The sequence below is a fragment of the Salvelinus alpinus genome, chromosome 18 (assembly GCF_045679555.1).
Source record: "Salvelinus alpinus chromosome 18, SLU_Salpinus.1, whole genome shotgun sequence".
Classification (NCBI taxonomy): domain Eukaryota; kingdom Metazoa; phylum Chordata; class Actinopteri; order Salmoniformes; family Salmonidae; genus Salvelinus; species Salvelinus alpinus.
In genome coordinates this window covers 38,253,173-38,270,758 of record NC_092103.1, presented here as the reverse complement: position 1 = coordinate 38,270,758, position 17,586 = coordinate 38,253,173, and the positions used below count along the sequence as shown (strand labels likewise).

At 42.2% G+C, this 17,586-nt stretch overlaps 1 protein-coding gene across 1 annotated transcript; it reads right to left on the bottom strand.

Annotated features, from left to right (window-relative positions):
• Positions 1 to 230: 230 nt before the first annotated feature.
• On the bottom strand, positions 231 to 16,207 carry lrsam1 (leucine rich repeat and sterile alpha motif containing 1). Its single transcript, XM_071351250.1, has 24 exons — positions 15,728 to 16,207; positions 15,050 to 15,295; positions 14,252 to 14,308; positions 13,900 to 13,944; positions 13,635 to 13,712; positions 13,028 to 13,096; positions 12,462 to 12,546; positions 12,155 to 12,276; positions 11,956 to 12,046; positions 11,537 to 11,646; positions 11,212 to 11,241; positions 10,971 to 11,093; positions 8,301 to 8,440; positions 6,875 to 6,919; positions 6,547 to 6,617; positions 6,268 to 6,367; positions 5,821 to 5,908; positions 5,315 to 5,389; positions 4,687 to 4,767; positions 3,816 to 4,010; positions 3,389 to 3,520; positions 2,634 to 2,709; positions 2,340 to 2,515; positions 231 to 2,266 (listed from the first exon to the last, which is right to left on the bottom strand). Exons 2-24 carry the CDS (start codon positions 15,119 to 15,121, stop codon positions 2,144 to 2,146), a joined length of 2,184 nt encoding a protein of 727 aa, XP_071207351.1. The 5' UTR covers positions 15,122 to 15,295; positions 15,728 to 16,207; the 3' UTR covers positions 231 to 2,143.
• Between the last annotated feature and the right edge of the window lie 1,379 nt (positions 16,208 to 17,586).

The following is a 17,586-nucleotide window of genomic DNA, read 5'->3' as shown; positions in this document are numbered from 1 at the left end:
AACTACTAGTGAAGAGAAGTGACGGTAACCGTTACTCCACGTATCCTGCAATAACATTATCACAAAAGTGACAACATGCATGGCATGAAATAATTCAATATAAGCAAGGCTACATGAACATGTCTTTTTAATGCATATTATAGCAGGATACGGAGTGTTACCTAAGTGATGACAACCCATACTTACCAACACTGGAATGAAAGAAATATACATGAAATAGACTGAAGTGATTTAACATCTAGAAAGTTCAGCATTTAATGCATAGAAGACCGAGAGCGATGCAGGCATAAATCTGAGGCTGGAGGCCTGACCATGTGATACTCTTAAATTAGCGATATGGTTTACATCGAGTCTTGATACTAGGCTAGGTGCCAGGCTATGCCCACTGCATCAAATAACACCCACACATATGGTATTTTATCTGCCCATTTCGTTTGATATAACTGTATTTTAAGGATATACACTATTGGAAGGAAACTAAACAATCTATGCAATAAGTAAATATTAAACAGGTGTGTGTGTGTATAACATGCTATTGTATGCAGTGTAACTATTATATTTGACACTACCATATACAAAGCTGTTTGCATACAAATGAAAGGATATATTCTATACATTTTTCTGTATATATTTACATTCTAGAGCAGCTTTAAGTGATCATGTACCTGACACTGATACTCTTTTCACACAATTTTGCCAACCCTAACCAGAGATTTTCTTTTGACATGGTGGACGCCTAACCAGACCAGGCCCCGGGTTTTCCCGATAGCGATGCAATTTAAGCTTACGAATGTTTTTAACGATGGATCGTTCCTATAACGACCGAAGAACTCTCATGTTTCCCAAAGCACTACATTGGGAACATTCACTAAGTGCGTCGTTGGAGCATTTTTTTTGATACTGGTGGTGTCGAAACAAAGGCAGTGCTGCCCTTGGATCAGCTTTCTCCATTCAAATTGTTCCACAATACGACGACGGATCAGCTCCGAGATATCCCCATATGGCTGCAAATATTGAGACGGCTTATTCCATTGCTGAGGCTACCCTAAAATAATGCACAGTTGTAGCTTTGGAACATCAGTGCGCACGTTACACATTAAATGGAGGCAAATTAGCTAAATATAACTCAATGAAATTGATTTACATATTGGCCTATGTAGCCAACACATCTCGGTTTTCGCTTGTATGTAACAATTGCAAAGACATTGGTAACTTGGTATTTGTAGTTATCGGCGGTCACAGATAAACATCCGTAGATCTTGTGTATAAACTGAAAGGGCAAAAAAAAATGACGCACTTAGACCACTTGTAGAACAGCTGAGGCAGCCGTTAAATAACAAGCGTTAAGTGCATCTTTAGTAACGATGGTTTTGGGAAACAACGCTCCTGCTAAGGTTCTTGCGATTAACTTAGCCACAAGATGATTTTGGGAAACCGGGCCCAGCCCAGTTCGGCTCAGTGCGTGAAAAGCCATTGACAGTACATATAGGTGATCTATGGCAAATGCTAGGAGAGAGTATGATAGCGTCTATTGAACCAACCAAGAGAACACATTCAGAAGCTGAATACACACAAGTTGAAAGTGATCACATAACCAGCTAAGGAACATTATAACACATCACAATTAAATGTCTTCATATTCAGCATATTTTTAACACTCAGATTGTTTGATGGTATCATTCCGTACAATATAAGTTTCCTATAACATGCTATGTTTACAAATGACTATAAGAGCACTTGAATGGAGAGAGAGAGATCAGAAAAGTGTCATTGGTTACCATTTGATGTATGATATGTATGATGATGCATTTTAAAGGGTGGCCAACCACTATTTTAACTATGAAGAGAAGAGTGAGCAAAGGTACTACACAGTTATTTCCCTAAGGCAAGACATCTCTCCCTCACCACACCTAACAGTCATTGACCTTGTCCCTTTTGGGTCACAAAATGTGATTAAAAAAAGTGACTTGGTTGACAGAGTTAAAGATGAGAAAACAGGCTATTTCCTAGACTTGTATGATAAGAGTTGCAGATATTGCCAGGCATAAGATGAAGTGAGTGCTGGAACAAAAGCCTGCAGGTAGAGTGCTTGTGGCTCTCCCAGGCCACATTGAGGCCTCAGAAGGTTGGAAAGAAGGTCCCTTTAGCCGTGGTAGAGGCGTAAGTGCTGGGCGATGTTGCTGCGACACAAGGGGCAGGTCTGGAGGGCATCGCTGCACATCTGGCAACAGCACACGTGGCCACAGGGCAGGAAGATTACCTGAGACTGAGAGAGAGAGACACAATGAGAGGGAGACAGAATTAAATTTACTGGAGTGTCTGAATGTCTGCCTGCTTACCCCTGTCTCCATGCACACCACACACTCTGAGCTACCCGGGCCGTCGATGAGGCTGGGGGCTGAGGGGTTGACGGGGGTCAGTGGAGGGGTGGAGGTGGGTGTCTCGCCGGGGGCGCTGGGTAGAGAAGATGGTGACGGGACAGCTTCCTCTACCTGAGGATCGGCCTTGCAGGCCCCTGGGGGAGAGAGAAACAGAATTAGGTGACACACTAATGGATAAAAAATGCATTTGTAGCACATTCTATCACCCCATAGTGCAGTAGATGACTTGTTTTAAGCAGAGTGTGTGCATACCTTCAGAAGGCGCGGTGGGCTGCTCCCTGGCCCAGTTGAGAAGAGCCTTCTGGATACCCATCTCATTGATTCCCAGCTGGGAGAAAAGCAGAGGGGGGAACACAATCATTTGAACACACTGACATTAAAAAGGTGCTACACATTATTTATTTATTTCTCCAGAAAATGTTTCAAAATTCTACACTGTTCACTCAACTTTAGTTTGAGAAAACAAGCACTGAAGTGTACGATCTAAAATCGCTGTGTAATATCTTTTAAATAACAAAAAATATGATATTTTACAGCTGTTTGAAGCTGGTGAACCAAAAGTTGCTTTCAGTTTTAGTCCACCAGCTTCAAAAACAATTTTTTTGTTATTGAAAATATGTTTCACAGCGATTTAGATGGTACAATGACTCCCTACACTATTCAGTGATCGTTTTCTCACAAACTGAAAGAACAGTGTAGAATTTTAGCAACTAGGAAATTACCAATTTCCACTAGATAACACAGCCACAAAGTCATAAATTTTTCCCCCGTTTGACAACAGATGCCGCTCAGGCAGGAGAAATCAATAGGCAAATATCACAGCCAATCACAACACTGGCAGGTAAGTAATACTGTGAAACAATATCATTCCACTATAACTACAGATATATTATGGACATTTTCTGAAATGACAATGCAAAAATATCCTATGTGTATCACCTTTAAAACATGTTATGGAATTGCCATGTCTGTGTTGATTCTATGACACAAACTTCATTTTTACACACCTTGCGGAGGTCTTTGGTGGTCATGTGGCGCAGGGCCTCGGAAGTGACTCTGTGGTGGGCCATGATGGGGAGATAGTGCTGGGCTGACAGCTTACACAGCAGACTGACAAGGTCACTCTCCACACCAACCTCCTGAGACAGACAGAGAGAAGAGTTTAGGCCAATTCAATATTTTTGGGGAGGGGGACAAAATTTAAAAAATAATCCAGGGACATTATCCTTCATTAAAGAACTCTTAATGCTTTGGAATTTATTCCATGTATAAATTTTGGTAATATAAAAATAATAACATACACCATTTAGCAGATGCTATGCGACTTTATTGAATGGGCTGCCCCAGAACCCACAATCCTGATGCTGCAAGCGCCATGCTCTACCAACAGCCACACAGGTGGTTTATTATGGTGGTATAAGGTAGTGTAGCTACCTGCATGCGTAGCAATAGAGGCTTCGCATCCAGCAGCCTCTGGTACTGGATCAGCCAGTAGTTCTGCTGGTTGGAGTCACTCTTCAGCTCCATCTCCTGGAGGACCTGTCTCAGCTCCACCTCTCTCTGGTCCTTCTCCTTCAGCAGCTGCTGCAGCAGGTCACTGAGAGCCGATCGCTGCTCCCACAGCACCTCCTGCGCGCACGCACACACACGTCATTGGAGAGCACTGGCAGTTCCTCATGCACAAATGCTCACTAACCTGCCTAAAAGAGCTCACCAGAGAAACTAAGAGAATATTTGGATAATAATCCCAATCTATACGAATAATTAGTCACATACCGTCATGCATAATGCTGTGTAATATCTTATCCAAGCTCAATGCCCACACCCTGTCCTCTTCAAATAAGAGGCATGAAATGTACTCATGGCAGAATGACATGGAGGGGCTAAACCAAGGTAGAATATTCAAGAAAAGAAGCCGGGGTAGGGACAGGATAGAAGCCGGGGTAGGGACAGGATAGAAGCCGGGGTAGGGACAGGATAGAAGCCGGGGTAGGGACAGGATAGAAGCCGGGGTAGGGACAGGATAGAAGCCGGGGTAGTGACAGGATAGAAGCCGGGGTAGGGACAGGATAGAAGCGAGGGGGATCTAGTTTTGTAGTGTACGTCAAATAGTCATGACATATTCTCGTAATTTAGCAGACACTCTTAATCTAGAGCGATTTACAGAAGGAATTTGGGTTAAGTGCTTTGCTTAAGGGCATAGACAGATTTTCACGTAGGGATTCGAACCAGCAACCAGCAACGCTCTTAACCGCGAAGCTACATGTCAGTGATGTCAAACTATTTGCTTATATCTATGACGTACCTGCAGGTTCTCAGCGTCCAGATTGTGTCTCTTAACCTCCAGTTTAGTCAGCTGCATTAACTCTCCTTCTATTAGCCTGATCTAGAAACATATGAACATAACAGGGAGGTGAGCTGGAGGCTCCGGCAGCAAACTCGGTAGGGGGATGATGGCATGTAATGCAAAAAGCACTGGGATTAATGGAAACCGCATGATTCTACCTTCAGACAAGTGGTCTTCCCCAAACATAAAACAACAGAAAAGGCTGTGTGGGATCAGCTGTTAGTTAGTGATGGGCTGGAACAAAAGCCTGCACTCCCAGTTGGTTTCCACAGCCTAAAGTTTGTCTAAACCTTGATATTCAACGTGTGTGATTGAATGATACAGACGTCATAGTGGAGATGTCCAAAAATGATTACAAATAAATAATAATGTTGTCCAGGGTCTATAGATCTAACACAGGACTAATACATCTCAGTATTGCCAGAGTTGTTGAATAGTGTGTAGTATTCCTGTTAATGATATAAACATTGAATGTGTGTAATATTGAAAGATACTGATTGTTATATAAAATGACACTGAATGTGTGTATATCAAATGATACTGAATTCATACTGAATGCATGTTGAAGGTGTGTTACCACAGGTACCTGTTGTTGGATGTAGCCGTGCACACTGTCCTTCTGCAGCTGCAGTGCCTGGAAGGCTGCCTTCTGCATCTCCTCCTGTAGAGGGCCACAGAGAGTAACTAATGTCAGCTCATTCAACTGGGCTGGGTTTCCCTGTTTTCCACATTTTACAATGGAGTTGAATGGCGACTTGTGTGGGCAAACTAGAGATCTAACATCACATAGATTGACGTTGTTTTATCAAAAACTTTCAGCACCCAAAGAATAGCCTGCATTTACACAGGACAATGTCCAGTCTGACCACCACAAGTCACCGCTCAACTCCACCGTAAATCGTGGAGTTGAGTTTAGTCGGCTACCTGTTTCTATACTCTTTCCAACGTATGATCCAACCTTACCAAAGTGCAATGTCAGTACCTAGTGTTTCATGTAACACTAGACATTCTCACTACCTTGTGAAAATATTGTAAATCTTTGTTTACTATCTATCTGTTTGTGACGCACATAGCAGTAAATATATATTTTACCTCCTGTAGGATACAAGCGATGGCTTTGGATTTGTCTAGCTGCTGGAGCGAAAGCACCTGATCGAACTTCCTGTCCTGACTCTCCAGACTACAACGAGAGGAGAGAGGTGGACATGCGTTTCTAAACAGGAACCTCCTACAAAAATAAAGTGCTCACAGAGAACTAGACCAAACAATATCTCATTGATAAAGCGTGTGGTGTGTGTGTGCGTGCTTTGGTTTTACTATCCTTATGGGAACCAGAAGTCCTCAAATTCTGACAAGAATTTTGCTGGTCCCCACAAGTAAAAAAAGCTATTTTAGACTGGGGTTATGTTTAGGGTTAGGATTAGAATTAAGAGTTAGGGTTAAAATTAGGGTTAGGAAAATAGATTTTTGAAAGGGAATCAATTGTTTGGTCCCCACAAGGATAGTAAAACAAACGTGTGTCTGTCTGTGTGTACTGACCTCCTGCAGGCCTCAGTGACCAGACTTTGTCTGCGTGAGTCACTGGCTTCCTGCATCAGACGCATAGAGCAGCTCTCTGACAACATCTTCTGCATGGCCACTGGAGAGAGAAAGAGAGACAAGAGAGAGGAGACAAAGGAAATACAAAGATAAGACTTTGAGAGACCCCATTCCTTATGCTAATTGCAATCCGTTCAGAGGTTATAGCTTCAATCCACATTGCCCTCCTTCCAAACTTGCGCTTGACTTTTTCTTGAAGACTACATTTCCCATGCTCACCTGCTACCTCTCTCTTCCTGAGTGAGTTGGTCTCTTCTTGTGTGATGGCCGTCAGATGCTCCATCCGTATCCTGCACAGAATAAGGGAAAGACATCTCACACTGCAACAATTCTTTTTCAGCAGTATTCCGTTTTAATATATTTTTATTTTAATACGTATTCTAGAAGGAAATTTTGCCCTGCAGCTTCCAGTCAGTCTATTTGGAATACGAGTCAGATTGTTGAGCACCTCAGTCAGCGTAAGAGCTGTAATCTTTTTAGCTTCTAGGATCATAGATGGATTGCTCCAGTAAGGGTGGATCGATAAGAAAGGCTCTCTCCCACTTACCGGTCCTGCTCCAACTGTTGGAGAAACTCTGCACTTTTTCTTTGTCTGAAAAAGACACACACAAACACACAGTGAATCAGAGATGGAGTTAAGCCCAGAGCGCTTGAGACCCACGCCCAGCCTCAAGACCCATGTTGCAGTCCAAATGGCACCCTATATAGTGCACTTCTCTTGGTCAAAAGTAGTACACTACATAGGGAATAGGGTGCCATTTGGATGCAGAGCCTAGTGCCCAGCTGCCACATTAGTGAGCCAAGGTACCCTGGCAATTGTTTGCTATGTCACCCCTATTTAGCCACAGAACACTGACAAAAAATATGTATTGGGTAAAGTTTAGTACCAACAACATGGTCTTGTTTGAGACTATTAGCTGAGACAGAGACCCAGACTGCATTTATGTGGTCTCAAGACCAAAAGATCAAGATTAATGATACATGTCAACAAATGTCATCATCCATTATTTTTTAAATCTTAAACATGTCTCCTTTTTTCTGCATCTCATTGTCCACTTTTATTACGAGTAAACCTGGCAAACGTGCGCACCCCCCTCTCGCTAATCCTGATAAAAGAGTTTATTAGGTTTAAATATAAATGACTAAATAATTATACCCAGAAACTTAACCATTAGGGATTAGAGGTTATGTAGCATGGATAAGGAGTAATTAAAAGTATTAAACATAAGTCCAACTAGGTTAGACTGGGAGAGAGAGAAATGTGTGTATGCTTAAGAAAACACCTAGATACAATTAAACTATGGTTGAACCGACCCGGCTATAACTCTGGGAAGATAAGATAGGACAGGGAGCACCCCTCCAGGTTTCCTTAATCTGGGGGGGACTGGAACTGTCAGCTGGGTAGTGAGAAACTGTGGTGAGAATTGTAGAGAAGAAGATAGCGCTCCTAATGTTAGTGTGTATGCATGTGTGTAGGATATCTACTGTTAGTGTGGAAGTATGTGTGTAGGATATCTACTGTTAGTGTGGAAGTATGTGTGTAGGATATCTACTGTTAGTGTGGAAGTATGTGTGTAGGATATCTACTGTTAGTGTGTATGCATGTGTGTAGGATATCTACTGTTAGTGTGGAAGTATGTGTGTAGGATATCTACTGTTAGTGTGGAAGTATGTGTGTAGGATATCTACTGTTAGTGTGTATGCATGTGTGTAGGATATCTACTGTTAGTGTGGAAGTATGTGTGTAGGATATCTACTGTTAGTGTGGAAGTATGTGCGCAGCTATAAAATGGATGTCTTTGTATTCTTGACTTTAGAGCGCTCTCGTGAATAAACATTTGACTATTGTAGGCTGGGCCTCTGTCTGTTTTCATTTCAACCTGTATCTTGTAAATTCTGGGTTGCAGACTGAGTAGTTAATTGAAGTTCAGTTTATGAACATTGAGAACATAATTCTCTTAACAAGTCCTCACCGTTTGTTGTCCAGTAGCAGGTTGCTGATGCGGTTAGCGATGCCCGTCTCGGCCTGGCGGACCTTACCCAGAATCCTCTGCCTCTCAACCTCCTGGAACCTCTGCTGCACTGACACGCCTAGCTCCAGACGCTCCTGCTCCTGGAGAGGGGGAGAAGACATGACTACCTACCGCCGTTGTGCCCTTGAGCAAGGCACTTTACCCCGAAGTGCTACAGAGGTGCTACTGTGTACTGTGACAGCAAAAATAAATAATATCTGTGCAAATGCACCAATAAAGCAATTATTGTATGTCAACTTTTAATAGGACAATGAAAGTCTGCTTTGAAAATAAATATTTCATTATTAAACCCAACACGTTTCAGCAAATGCCTTCATCAAGGTAGAGAAGTGCCGAGGCAGGGAGTAAAGGACTGGCCAGCTCAACTCTACATTCTTTTCTTGCACATGATCATCTGATGATTTATCACTCCAGTGTTAATCTGCTAAATTGTAATTATTCGATTTATTGCCTACCTCATGCCTTTTGCACACATTGTATATAGATTCTCTTTTTTTCTACCATGTTATTGACTTGTTTATTGTTTACTCCATGTGTAACTCTGTGTTGTCTGTTCACACTGCTATGCTTTATCTTGGCCAGGTCGCAGTTGCAAATGAGAACTTGTTCTCAACTAGCCTACCTGGTTAAATAAAGGTGAAATAAAAATAAATAAAATAAAAAAAATTCTCTGACATATAGTAATAGGGCAGTGGTATTGAAACTTTTTCAGCAGGGAACCCATTTCTTCTACTAGTTCTGGGGACCCCATTTTTTCCCCCAAGAATTTTTTGCGACTTCACCCCAAATCTAATGACACAATCTTTAAAAAATCGGTACAATTCGATTTTACGTCAACAGATAACATCTCTTATCAAAATGTAAAGAAACCAATAAATACATTTACTCAATAAACAGTGCCTTCGGAAAGTATTCAGACCACTTAACTTTTTCCACATTGTCGGGTTACAGCCTTATTATAAAATGTATTAGTTCCCCCCCCCCCTCATCAATCTACACACAATACCCTATAATGACAAAGCAAAAACTGTTTTATAGACATTGGTTAATTTATTAAAAATAAACTGAAATATCAAACTTCCATAAGTATTCAGACACAACAGTACTTTGTTGAAGCACCTTTGGCAGCGATTACAGCCTTGAGTCGCCTTGGGTATGACGCTACAAGCTTGGCACACCTGTATTTGGGGAGTCTCTCCCATTCTTCTCTGCCAATCCTCTCAAGCTCTGTCAGGTTGGATGGGGAGCATTGCTGCACAGCTATTTTCAGGTCTCTCCAGAGATGTTTGATCGTGTTCAAGTCCGGGCTCTGGCTGGGCCACTCAAGGACATTCAGAGTCTTGTCCTGAAGACACTCCTGCATTGTCTTGGCTGTGTGCTTAAGGTCATTGTCCTGTTGGAAGTTCAACCTTCGCCCCAGTCCGAGGTCCTGAGTGCTCTGGAGCAGGTTTTCATCAAGGATCTCCCTGTAATTTTCTCCGTTCATCTTTGCCTCGATCCTGACTAGTCTCCAGTCCTTGCCGCTGAAAAACATCCCCACAACATGATGCTGCCACCACCATGCTTCATCATAGGGATGGTACCAGGTTTCCTCCAGACGTGATGCTTGGCATTCAGGCCAAAGAGTTCATTCTTGGTTTCATCAGACCAGAGAATCTTGTTTCACTCTACCAGAAAGTCCTGATTGGTGGAGTGCTGCAGAGATGGGTGTTCTTCTGGAGGGTTCTCTCACCTCCACAGATGAACTCTGGAGCTCTGTCAGTGACCATCGGGTTCTTGGTCACCTCCCTGACCAAGACCCTTCTAACCCGATTGCTCAGTTTGGCCGGGCGGCCAGCTCTAGGAAGAGTCTTGGTGGTTCCAAAATGTTCCATTTAAGAATGATGGAGTCCAATGTGCTCTTGGGGACCTTCAATGCTGCAGAATTTATTTTGCTACCCTTCCCCAGATCTGTGCCTGGACACAATCCTGTCTCGGAGCTCTACGGACAATTCCTTTGACCTCATGGCTTGGTTTTTGCTCTGACATCCACTGTCAACTGTGGGACCTTATATAGACAGGTGTGTGCCTTTCCAAATCATGTCCAATCAACTGAATTTACCACGGTGGATTCCAATCAAGTCGTAGAAACATCTCAAGGATGATCAATGGAAACAGGATGCACCTGAGCTCAATTTTGAGTCTCATAGCAAAGGGTCTGAATAGTTATTAAAAATAAATAAATTTGCAAACCCTTCTAAAAACCTGTTTTCGCTTTGTCTTAATGGGGTATTGTGTGTAGATTGATGAGGAAATTGTCTTATTTAACCCATTATAGAATAAGGTTATAACGTAACAAAATGTGGGAAAAGTCATGGGGTACGAATACTTTCCGAAGGCACTGTATATATATTTTTGTGCGACACCATTAGGGGTCAAGACCCCGACTCTGAATACCACTGTAGTAAGGCATATGTAGTCTTATACTAAATGAAGTTCTAATGAAGGTTGCCACTGAACGCTAAAGACTATTATGGGCTTTCCAAGGGTCTTTCCAATGAATGTGATGGTTGCTATATTAGAGATTGTGTGTCTGTGTGGTGCGTGTGTGTGTGTGAGCCCAGCAGTCACCTGTCTGACAGACAGCAGGATGTTCTCCTTGTGGGAGTTGTTCATGAGGAGGAGCTGGTGGTGCTCCTTCTGCTTCTCGTCCAGCTGACGCTCAAATGCCAGTTTCTCCTGGTGCTTCTGCTCCTGTGTGTGTGTGTGTGTGTGTGGAGACAAAGAAAGAAAGTGATAGAGACTGTCATTAACTCTGAGTCATCAACCATTGAGTGACGATAAAAAGTGATTAAAAAGTCTCCTACAGTACCTTTCTCTTCTCAAAGTCATTGAACTTACTCTGCAAATGGAGAGACAGGGAAACAAGCGGTGTAATCAGTCAGACAGTTATGACAATAATGAAAATAAATCATTACTAATGAGATTGTCATGGTGTGTGTGTCCATCTCATGGTGTGTGTGTCCGTCTCATGGTGTGTGTGTGTGTGCTTTCATGTGTGCGTGTTTGTAAAAGAATGAGACAGAGAGCTCCTTCATGGCTCTGTGAAAGGTTGGTGTATGTTCCTCTCTAAAATGTCCCTTGCTACTCCACAGAACTAAGATGGCTGCAAGGTGACAGCCCAGGCCAGCACTCACCTGCCAGGCCACCTCCAGGCTGTCCACATTGTCCGGGCTCTGCTTCCCTGAGTCACTCTCCAGCACGGGCAGCAGGAACTGAGACGAGGGGCAGTACTCCTCCCCCAGCTCTGTCAAAACACAGACAGACAGAGACAGAGACAGAGACAGACGAGACAAAATGTGTAAATGAGTGGGTAGAAGTGAGAGTATTGACTGAATTTCCTCTGGCTTGACTAGGGACTTCCTTATACTTATGTCATGTTCTGTTGACATTTTCTTGGAAACTGAGCAAGTTTGTTTGGGGTGTCTGAATCAGTAGTCCTGAAGTTATGGAATAACTGCACTGTTTTATAGTACAGTAGGGACCACATGTCTACATTGCAATTCCACCAAAATTGTCTGAGTAACACTATACTAATAATACTTTTCTAACTCACCAGTGCAGAGGAACCGTTGGATGTCCTCAGTCCCCGTGGTGCACACCGAGGCAGGGGGGTAGGACATCAGAGCAGCGTCCAGGGTCAGGCTCTGGTGTGAGAACACACAGACCGGTTGTTAACAGCATACAGAATGTATATGAGTGTTATTACAATAAAGCAACATTCCTTCTGGCAATGTACGAGTACACACACACACCTCTAGAGTGCGTGCCAGAGCCAGGTCCCGGGGTAACTCCCTCACACTGTTCTCACTCAGGTCAAGTGTGCGCAGGCTGCTCATACGGCCCACAGAAGTAGGCAACTGACTTAGACAATTACCTATGGAGGAAGATAAAGTACTTTACAAACACACACACACGCAATACCGACAGACACATACCCCAACAAATCCATATCCTATTCAAACTAAGTCAAAATCCATGCATCCTTTTCCTGAATAAAATATACTTCCTAAGTTGGCTTCCCCTGGAAGGCTACCCCATTCAGACCAAAGGTAAACAAACCTTTCACATTGAGGGTCTGCAGAAGTCTGAGATCCCCAATGGAGTCCGGCAGGGCCTTGATCTGGTTATTTTCTATATTCAGCACCTAAGTGGAGGATTCAAAATGGCAGCGGGTGAGCATCCATTTAGGTACAGTATGTTTCCATTGATATCCTTCTGTTATTAAAGCTAGAATCGTTACTTGCTACATCCATTTTTGGACTTAAATATTAATGATGTATACTCATTGATTCTTAAAGAATAACTTCTAAATGCCTCATTAGTTTAGTTCAACTGTTGTACCCCATCGGAACACAAAATATAAGCTTGTTTAACTCCAATGTTTGTAAACAACGTAAATGTAAACAAACACTGAATAGCCTCAAAATATAGTTAAAACTATACATTTGATAGTCATGGATGGTCATTCCTTGCATCCATAGCTCTGTCTATGACTGTGAGAGTGGTTACATTTCTCCAGCAGCATCACTCAGCTTTTTAGCGAAACAGGGGATGGGAGCACAATTTCTTAATGTTTCATTTAAGGATTCTAGCTTGAAAGGCTATTATATGTATAATGATCTGACCTGCAGGGATGCTAGTTGCCCTATATCGTCAGGGAGGGCGGTCAGCATGTTCTCGTGCAAATCCAACACCTATGAGAAATGGACAGGGAGAGTGGGAAGGGTAAGGATGTACCTCGTTGGAAGGAGTCATCCGATTGAATGTTTGCTGAATCATGCAGGTAGTTATGGGTAAGTCATTGACTAACTAACCCCTTATGCTTATTAGGTCAAACACAACTCATCAAATGTAAATATAGTCAACAAAAAAATACTAGTGCCTTCAACTCGTAATATCACTAAATTAACATAGTGATCAACTAACAACAGGTATTCATTTTCAAAAAGACAGTATACTGAATGTAATTTCTAATGTTTGTTTTTTTCCAACTTAATGACTGTATTGTCATGTGTTTGATTTGTCCTTTGTGCTCATCCAGTACAGTACAGTACATGTCTTGCCCTATCTAATACTACCAGTGTCTAATGTAATGCTCCCTTTGTCCATACCTCGCTTCTGATGTTTTTGTCCTGTGCAATGTGCAGTGTCCTATGCAATGCTTAGGCCTACTGTGTCCTATACAGGCTAGGTAATGCCTACTTTGTCCAATGCAATGTTTTGTCTTCAAACCTTTAGTGTGACCAGAAAGTTGATGCAACAGCCTTTGGGCACCATGGACTTCAGCTGGTTTCCATGGAGAATGAAGACCTTGGTAGAGCAAAGAGAGGGATGTTATTGGCTTACCAGTGTTCTAAAGAGCAACACTTCTGCACTTTGTAACCTATAAACCTGAGATTAGGTCAATTCCATTCAGTAAATTCAGAAAGTGATATTAAATTAAATTCATCAAGTTCCTTTATCGACCCAGACTTCCACATATAATTGGTAGTCTTACCTTCTTCTGTAGCACCTTGCATATGGAAAACGCACTGGTTGGAACCTGGGCAGAGGGGACACCAGACAGATGTTTTACTCTTCATGTCAACAAGACGATCGATGTTATCTAATAGCTACATGATGCTGATAGTACTGCTGTCATTTCAGAGATTAGATTTTACTTTGAAGAACTTGGTATACTTAAAAGGCACACATGGAACTTTTAGTGTTGACTAGACTACAAGACAGCCCACAAAAAGATTCTTACATTCTCCTGTCCTCCATTTTCAACATGACTTGAGCGTTAATTTATCATTAATACCTGCTATACTACACATCTATGCAAATTTGTAGACCTACATCACACTTACCTCTGTGAGCTCACAAGCGGAGATGTCCAGAATGTCACCAGCCCCTACTTCTTTAGACTGCCAAAACAAAGAAAATGGCAATGCAAGATGTCAGTATGGATCAAGGAGGGTATTCTGATCTGGTGCATAGAAGAGGGCATGTCCACTCATTGTTTTGCTTTCCCAAAGGTGATTGTTTAATCCATTTTAAGGTCATTAAAAAATAAAAAATTTGACCCACATTGTCTTCGGCAGTTTGGACATTCCCTTTTTTGTATGCATTCCTTTTGTCCAGCTACTGTTATTATGTTTGATGTGCATTCAAAACCCTATTTTTGTGATATTTGGAACTAGGCCTCAAGGAATGCAGTACTGCTAGTTCTTTTCTCCCTCCAAGTTAATTGTGTCTATAGAGTCCACTTACCAGGGCCTATATTCACAATGTATGAGTACTGACCTAGGATCAGTTTTATTTATTTGCACACAAGAGAAAACATAACAATATGATGAGAGTTTTAAAGGCAAATGAAAAGAGCATGTGCAGGAGAGGTAGAAAACCCAGAGAGGCTTGTAAGGCACCTCCCCCTTTCAAGTTTTTATAAAACAACTTGAAACAGTTCAGCTTTTTAGATCATAATGAACAAGACATGGGGGCCCTGATCATAGATCAGCACTCCTACTGTGAGACACTTTGTAAATTCAGGCCCTGGTGACCCAGGTCGGAATCAGTCCCTGTCAAGAGGGGGAGCATGAAAACCAAAAGTGCTGCTGACTTCAATACCCTGATTACTCACATACACAGAGAGATAAAGATCCTACCAGGCACAGTTGATACTCCAGACGCTTCTTGGAGTCCTCACTGGGCTTCCTCTTTCTGAAGAACAGAGGCATCCTGATGCCTGTCTGTCCTTCTGCCAGTCTGTCTGTCTATATATCTGTCTGTCCGTCCCTCTGTCTGTATGAGGCTGAATTTGTGCGCCCTCCTCTCGGGTATTGAACTCCGAGCAGAGGGCAGGTGGCTTGAGGTTTGAAATTACCAGTGTGTTGAAATCAGTCTCACCAATACTGTAGAATAGAAAAATACATTGTTATGGTTCACATAACCAGTTTTCAGCTTACTATCGTTTAGGAGTCATTGTCAATACATAAGTTAGGCCTAAGAACAATATAAAGACACAGAAACACACAAACCAACAAAATCACAACACGTGATGTTGCCAAAATACGCTACTGTATCAACAAAACATTACAGTTGTCGTATCTAAATGTTAGAAGGACTTCTAGCTAGCTAGTTTAGGCATCTGAATGCCTATATATAGTATAGCTAGCTAATTTAGCTAGCAACAATCCTGTTGACAGACCAAATTCTTCCAATGATGTATGCTAGCTACTTAAAGTAAGCTAACATTAGCTAGCTAACAAGTTACCACAGTTTTCTAATGTATGATTTAACTGGCTAACTAACGTTAGCTTTCGGTTTAGTCATTTTGGACAAACCTTTAACTAGAAACGACTAGTTTTGAGATAAATCCGAGTTCTAGTCTGAATATAACGTTGAGTACGCAGGTCAATATTTCGATAGAGACATAGTTTGCTGTTTTTATTTGATGGTTCTTCTGTTTGTCTATTTATGTTTCGTGTTCCCGTTGTCAAAATGAGTCCTGCCCAATGGGCGGATTCGATTATGCTGAACCGCTGGGCACCGGGCATAGGCTGGTCACGTTACCGGGCCAAAACGGGGAGAGGCGCGTCCTTCTCAAATCGAACAGTAATCTGCATCGCTCCGTCATTTTGGCAACATGGCGCATCGTCCAGAAACATACATCTATTTTACATTAAATACATGTTTGAATTGTCTAACTATTTTTAATTTGGAAGGCATATAAGCGTTAAAGGAAAACACAGAATCCTAGTAATTAAGTCATTTTTGTTTTGAGCCGACTTCGCAGTGGCTTTGAACGGGGATTTAGAAACCCCGACGAGCGCCACCCTATGTCTACAAAGGAAGCCTAGTGGTCGGCAGTGTGAGAAGATGGAACGAGATGGATTTTGGACGACATTATGCACATTTTCTCATCGACGAAACATTTGATCTCAATACAATTTTCTGTTCCCAAAACTAAAATATGTTATGCACAGAGTGGACTATGTTTTGTAGAATTTACCCTTTGCCAAAGTTTTACAAAATGGCGTTATTTAGAAGGAGTGAATAGGCGAATTGTGTTATTGCACACGCGCACTTCACAGAGTATGCGTTCCTTAACGGAAATATGCAGATGTGTACTAGAACATGCCAATAGGATGTCGCTAGGCTCTGCCCACCTCCTTGCTTGTTCTGCCCACTATTTGTTCCTATTTGAAACGACGGGCTGTGGTCTATCTTGGTTTAGTTATACAAATATTTGCCCTTATCATAACCCTTACCATTTAAAATGTAAACTTCAATGGCATAGGGACGTCTGAAGGATTCCGGATAGCACGGACCCTGGACCAATGACGCATTGGTCTGGCTTCTGTGTGGGCTCTTAGACCGGCACTGCGTCTCAGTGCTAGAGGCGTCACTACAGACAGCCTGGTTCGAATCCAGGCTGTATCACAACCGGCCGTGATTGGGAAGTAGAGGCAGGTTGATTTGTTGCTAAATGACGTTATGATGTCATTGCGTAGAATACACAATAACGTTACTCAAATTGACTGGCCAATACAGCGAAAAATATGATTTGACATTTGTTCAGGTACAGACTCCCACTCTTCTGTTCTTCTGGCTGTATAATTTTGATTGAGACATGTTGATTGATGTTGTAAGTTCTGTTCAAGATCAAACATGCGTGACCAACTATATTCATTGGGTTTGAATCGTCGAACCCGTTCTACTGTTGCTGCAGTCAGCCAACAATGATTTGCAATTTGCTGAAATTGCTGCTGCCTGCAGCTGACGTCACTAACAATGCACTTTTGCAGCCAGGCACGTGTGTTGTGACTGAGTGTGTGACAGAGAAAATCGTTTTTGTGTCATTAAGAGGGGAAATGCGTGCATTTTAGCATTTTAATCACTTTTCAAACATTCAGCAGGCAACATCCTGCTGAATACAACATCCTGCTGAAACAAGGTTCGTATTGCTCTGTTGTTGAATGGACCAAAAGAGAAACAAATCCTTCCTACTGATGAGTCAACAGGGTCAATAGAAGGTAGGCTCTGAGGGTCAGGTCTTGACACGTTCCTGAATAATAGAGCAACACCTGAGGGAATGGCATCTAAAACAATTGCAAAATCTTTCGGTGTTATAGAGACCTTGTAAAGTGATAGGAATCCTTATAACTGAGTAAAAGACACTCTGCATTTACCAGTTGGCTCA

What these genes read in the sequence shown, in the direction of transcription:
- lrsam1 (XM_071351250.1), bottom strand. Translation starts at nt 15,121, where the DNA reads ATGCCTCTGTTCTTCAGAAAGAGGAAGCCCAGTGAGGACTCCAAGAAG. An exon ending in GCAAGGTGCTACAGAAGAAG is followed by an intron (nt 13,713 to 13,899) that starts GTAAGACTACCA and finishes TGCTCTACCAAG; the next exon opens with GTCTTCATTCTCCATGGAAA. An exon ending in TGGTGTGCATGGAGACAGGG is followed by an intron (nt 2,267 to 2,339) that starts GTAAGCAGGCAG and finishes TCTCTCTCTCAG; the next exon opens with TCTCAGGTAATCTTCCTGCC.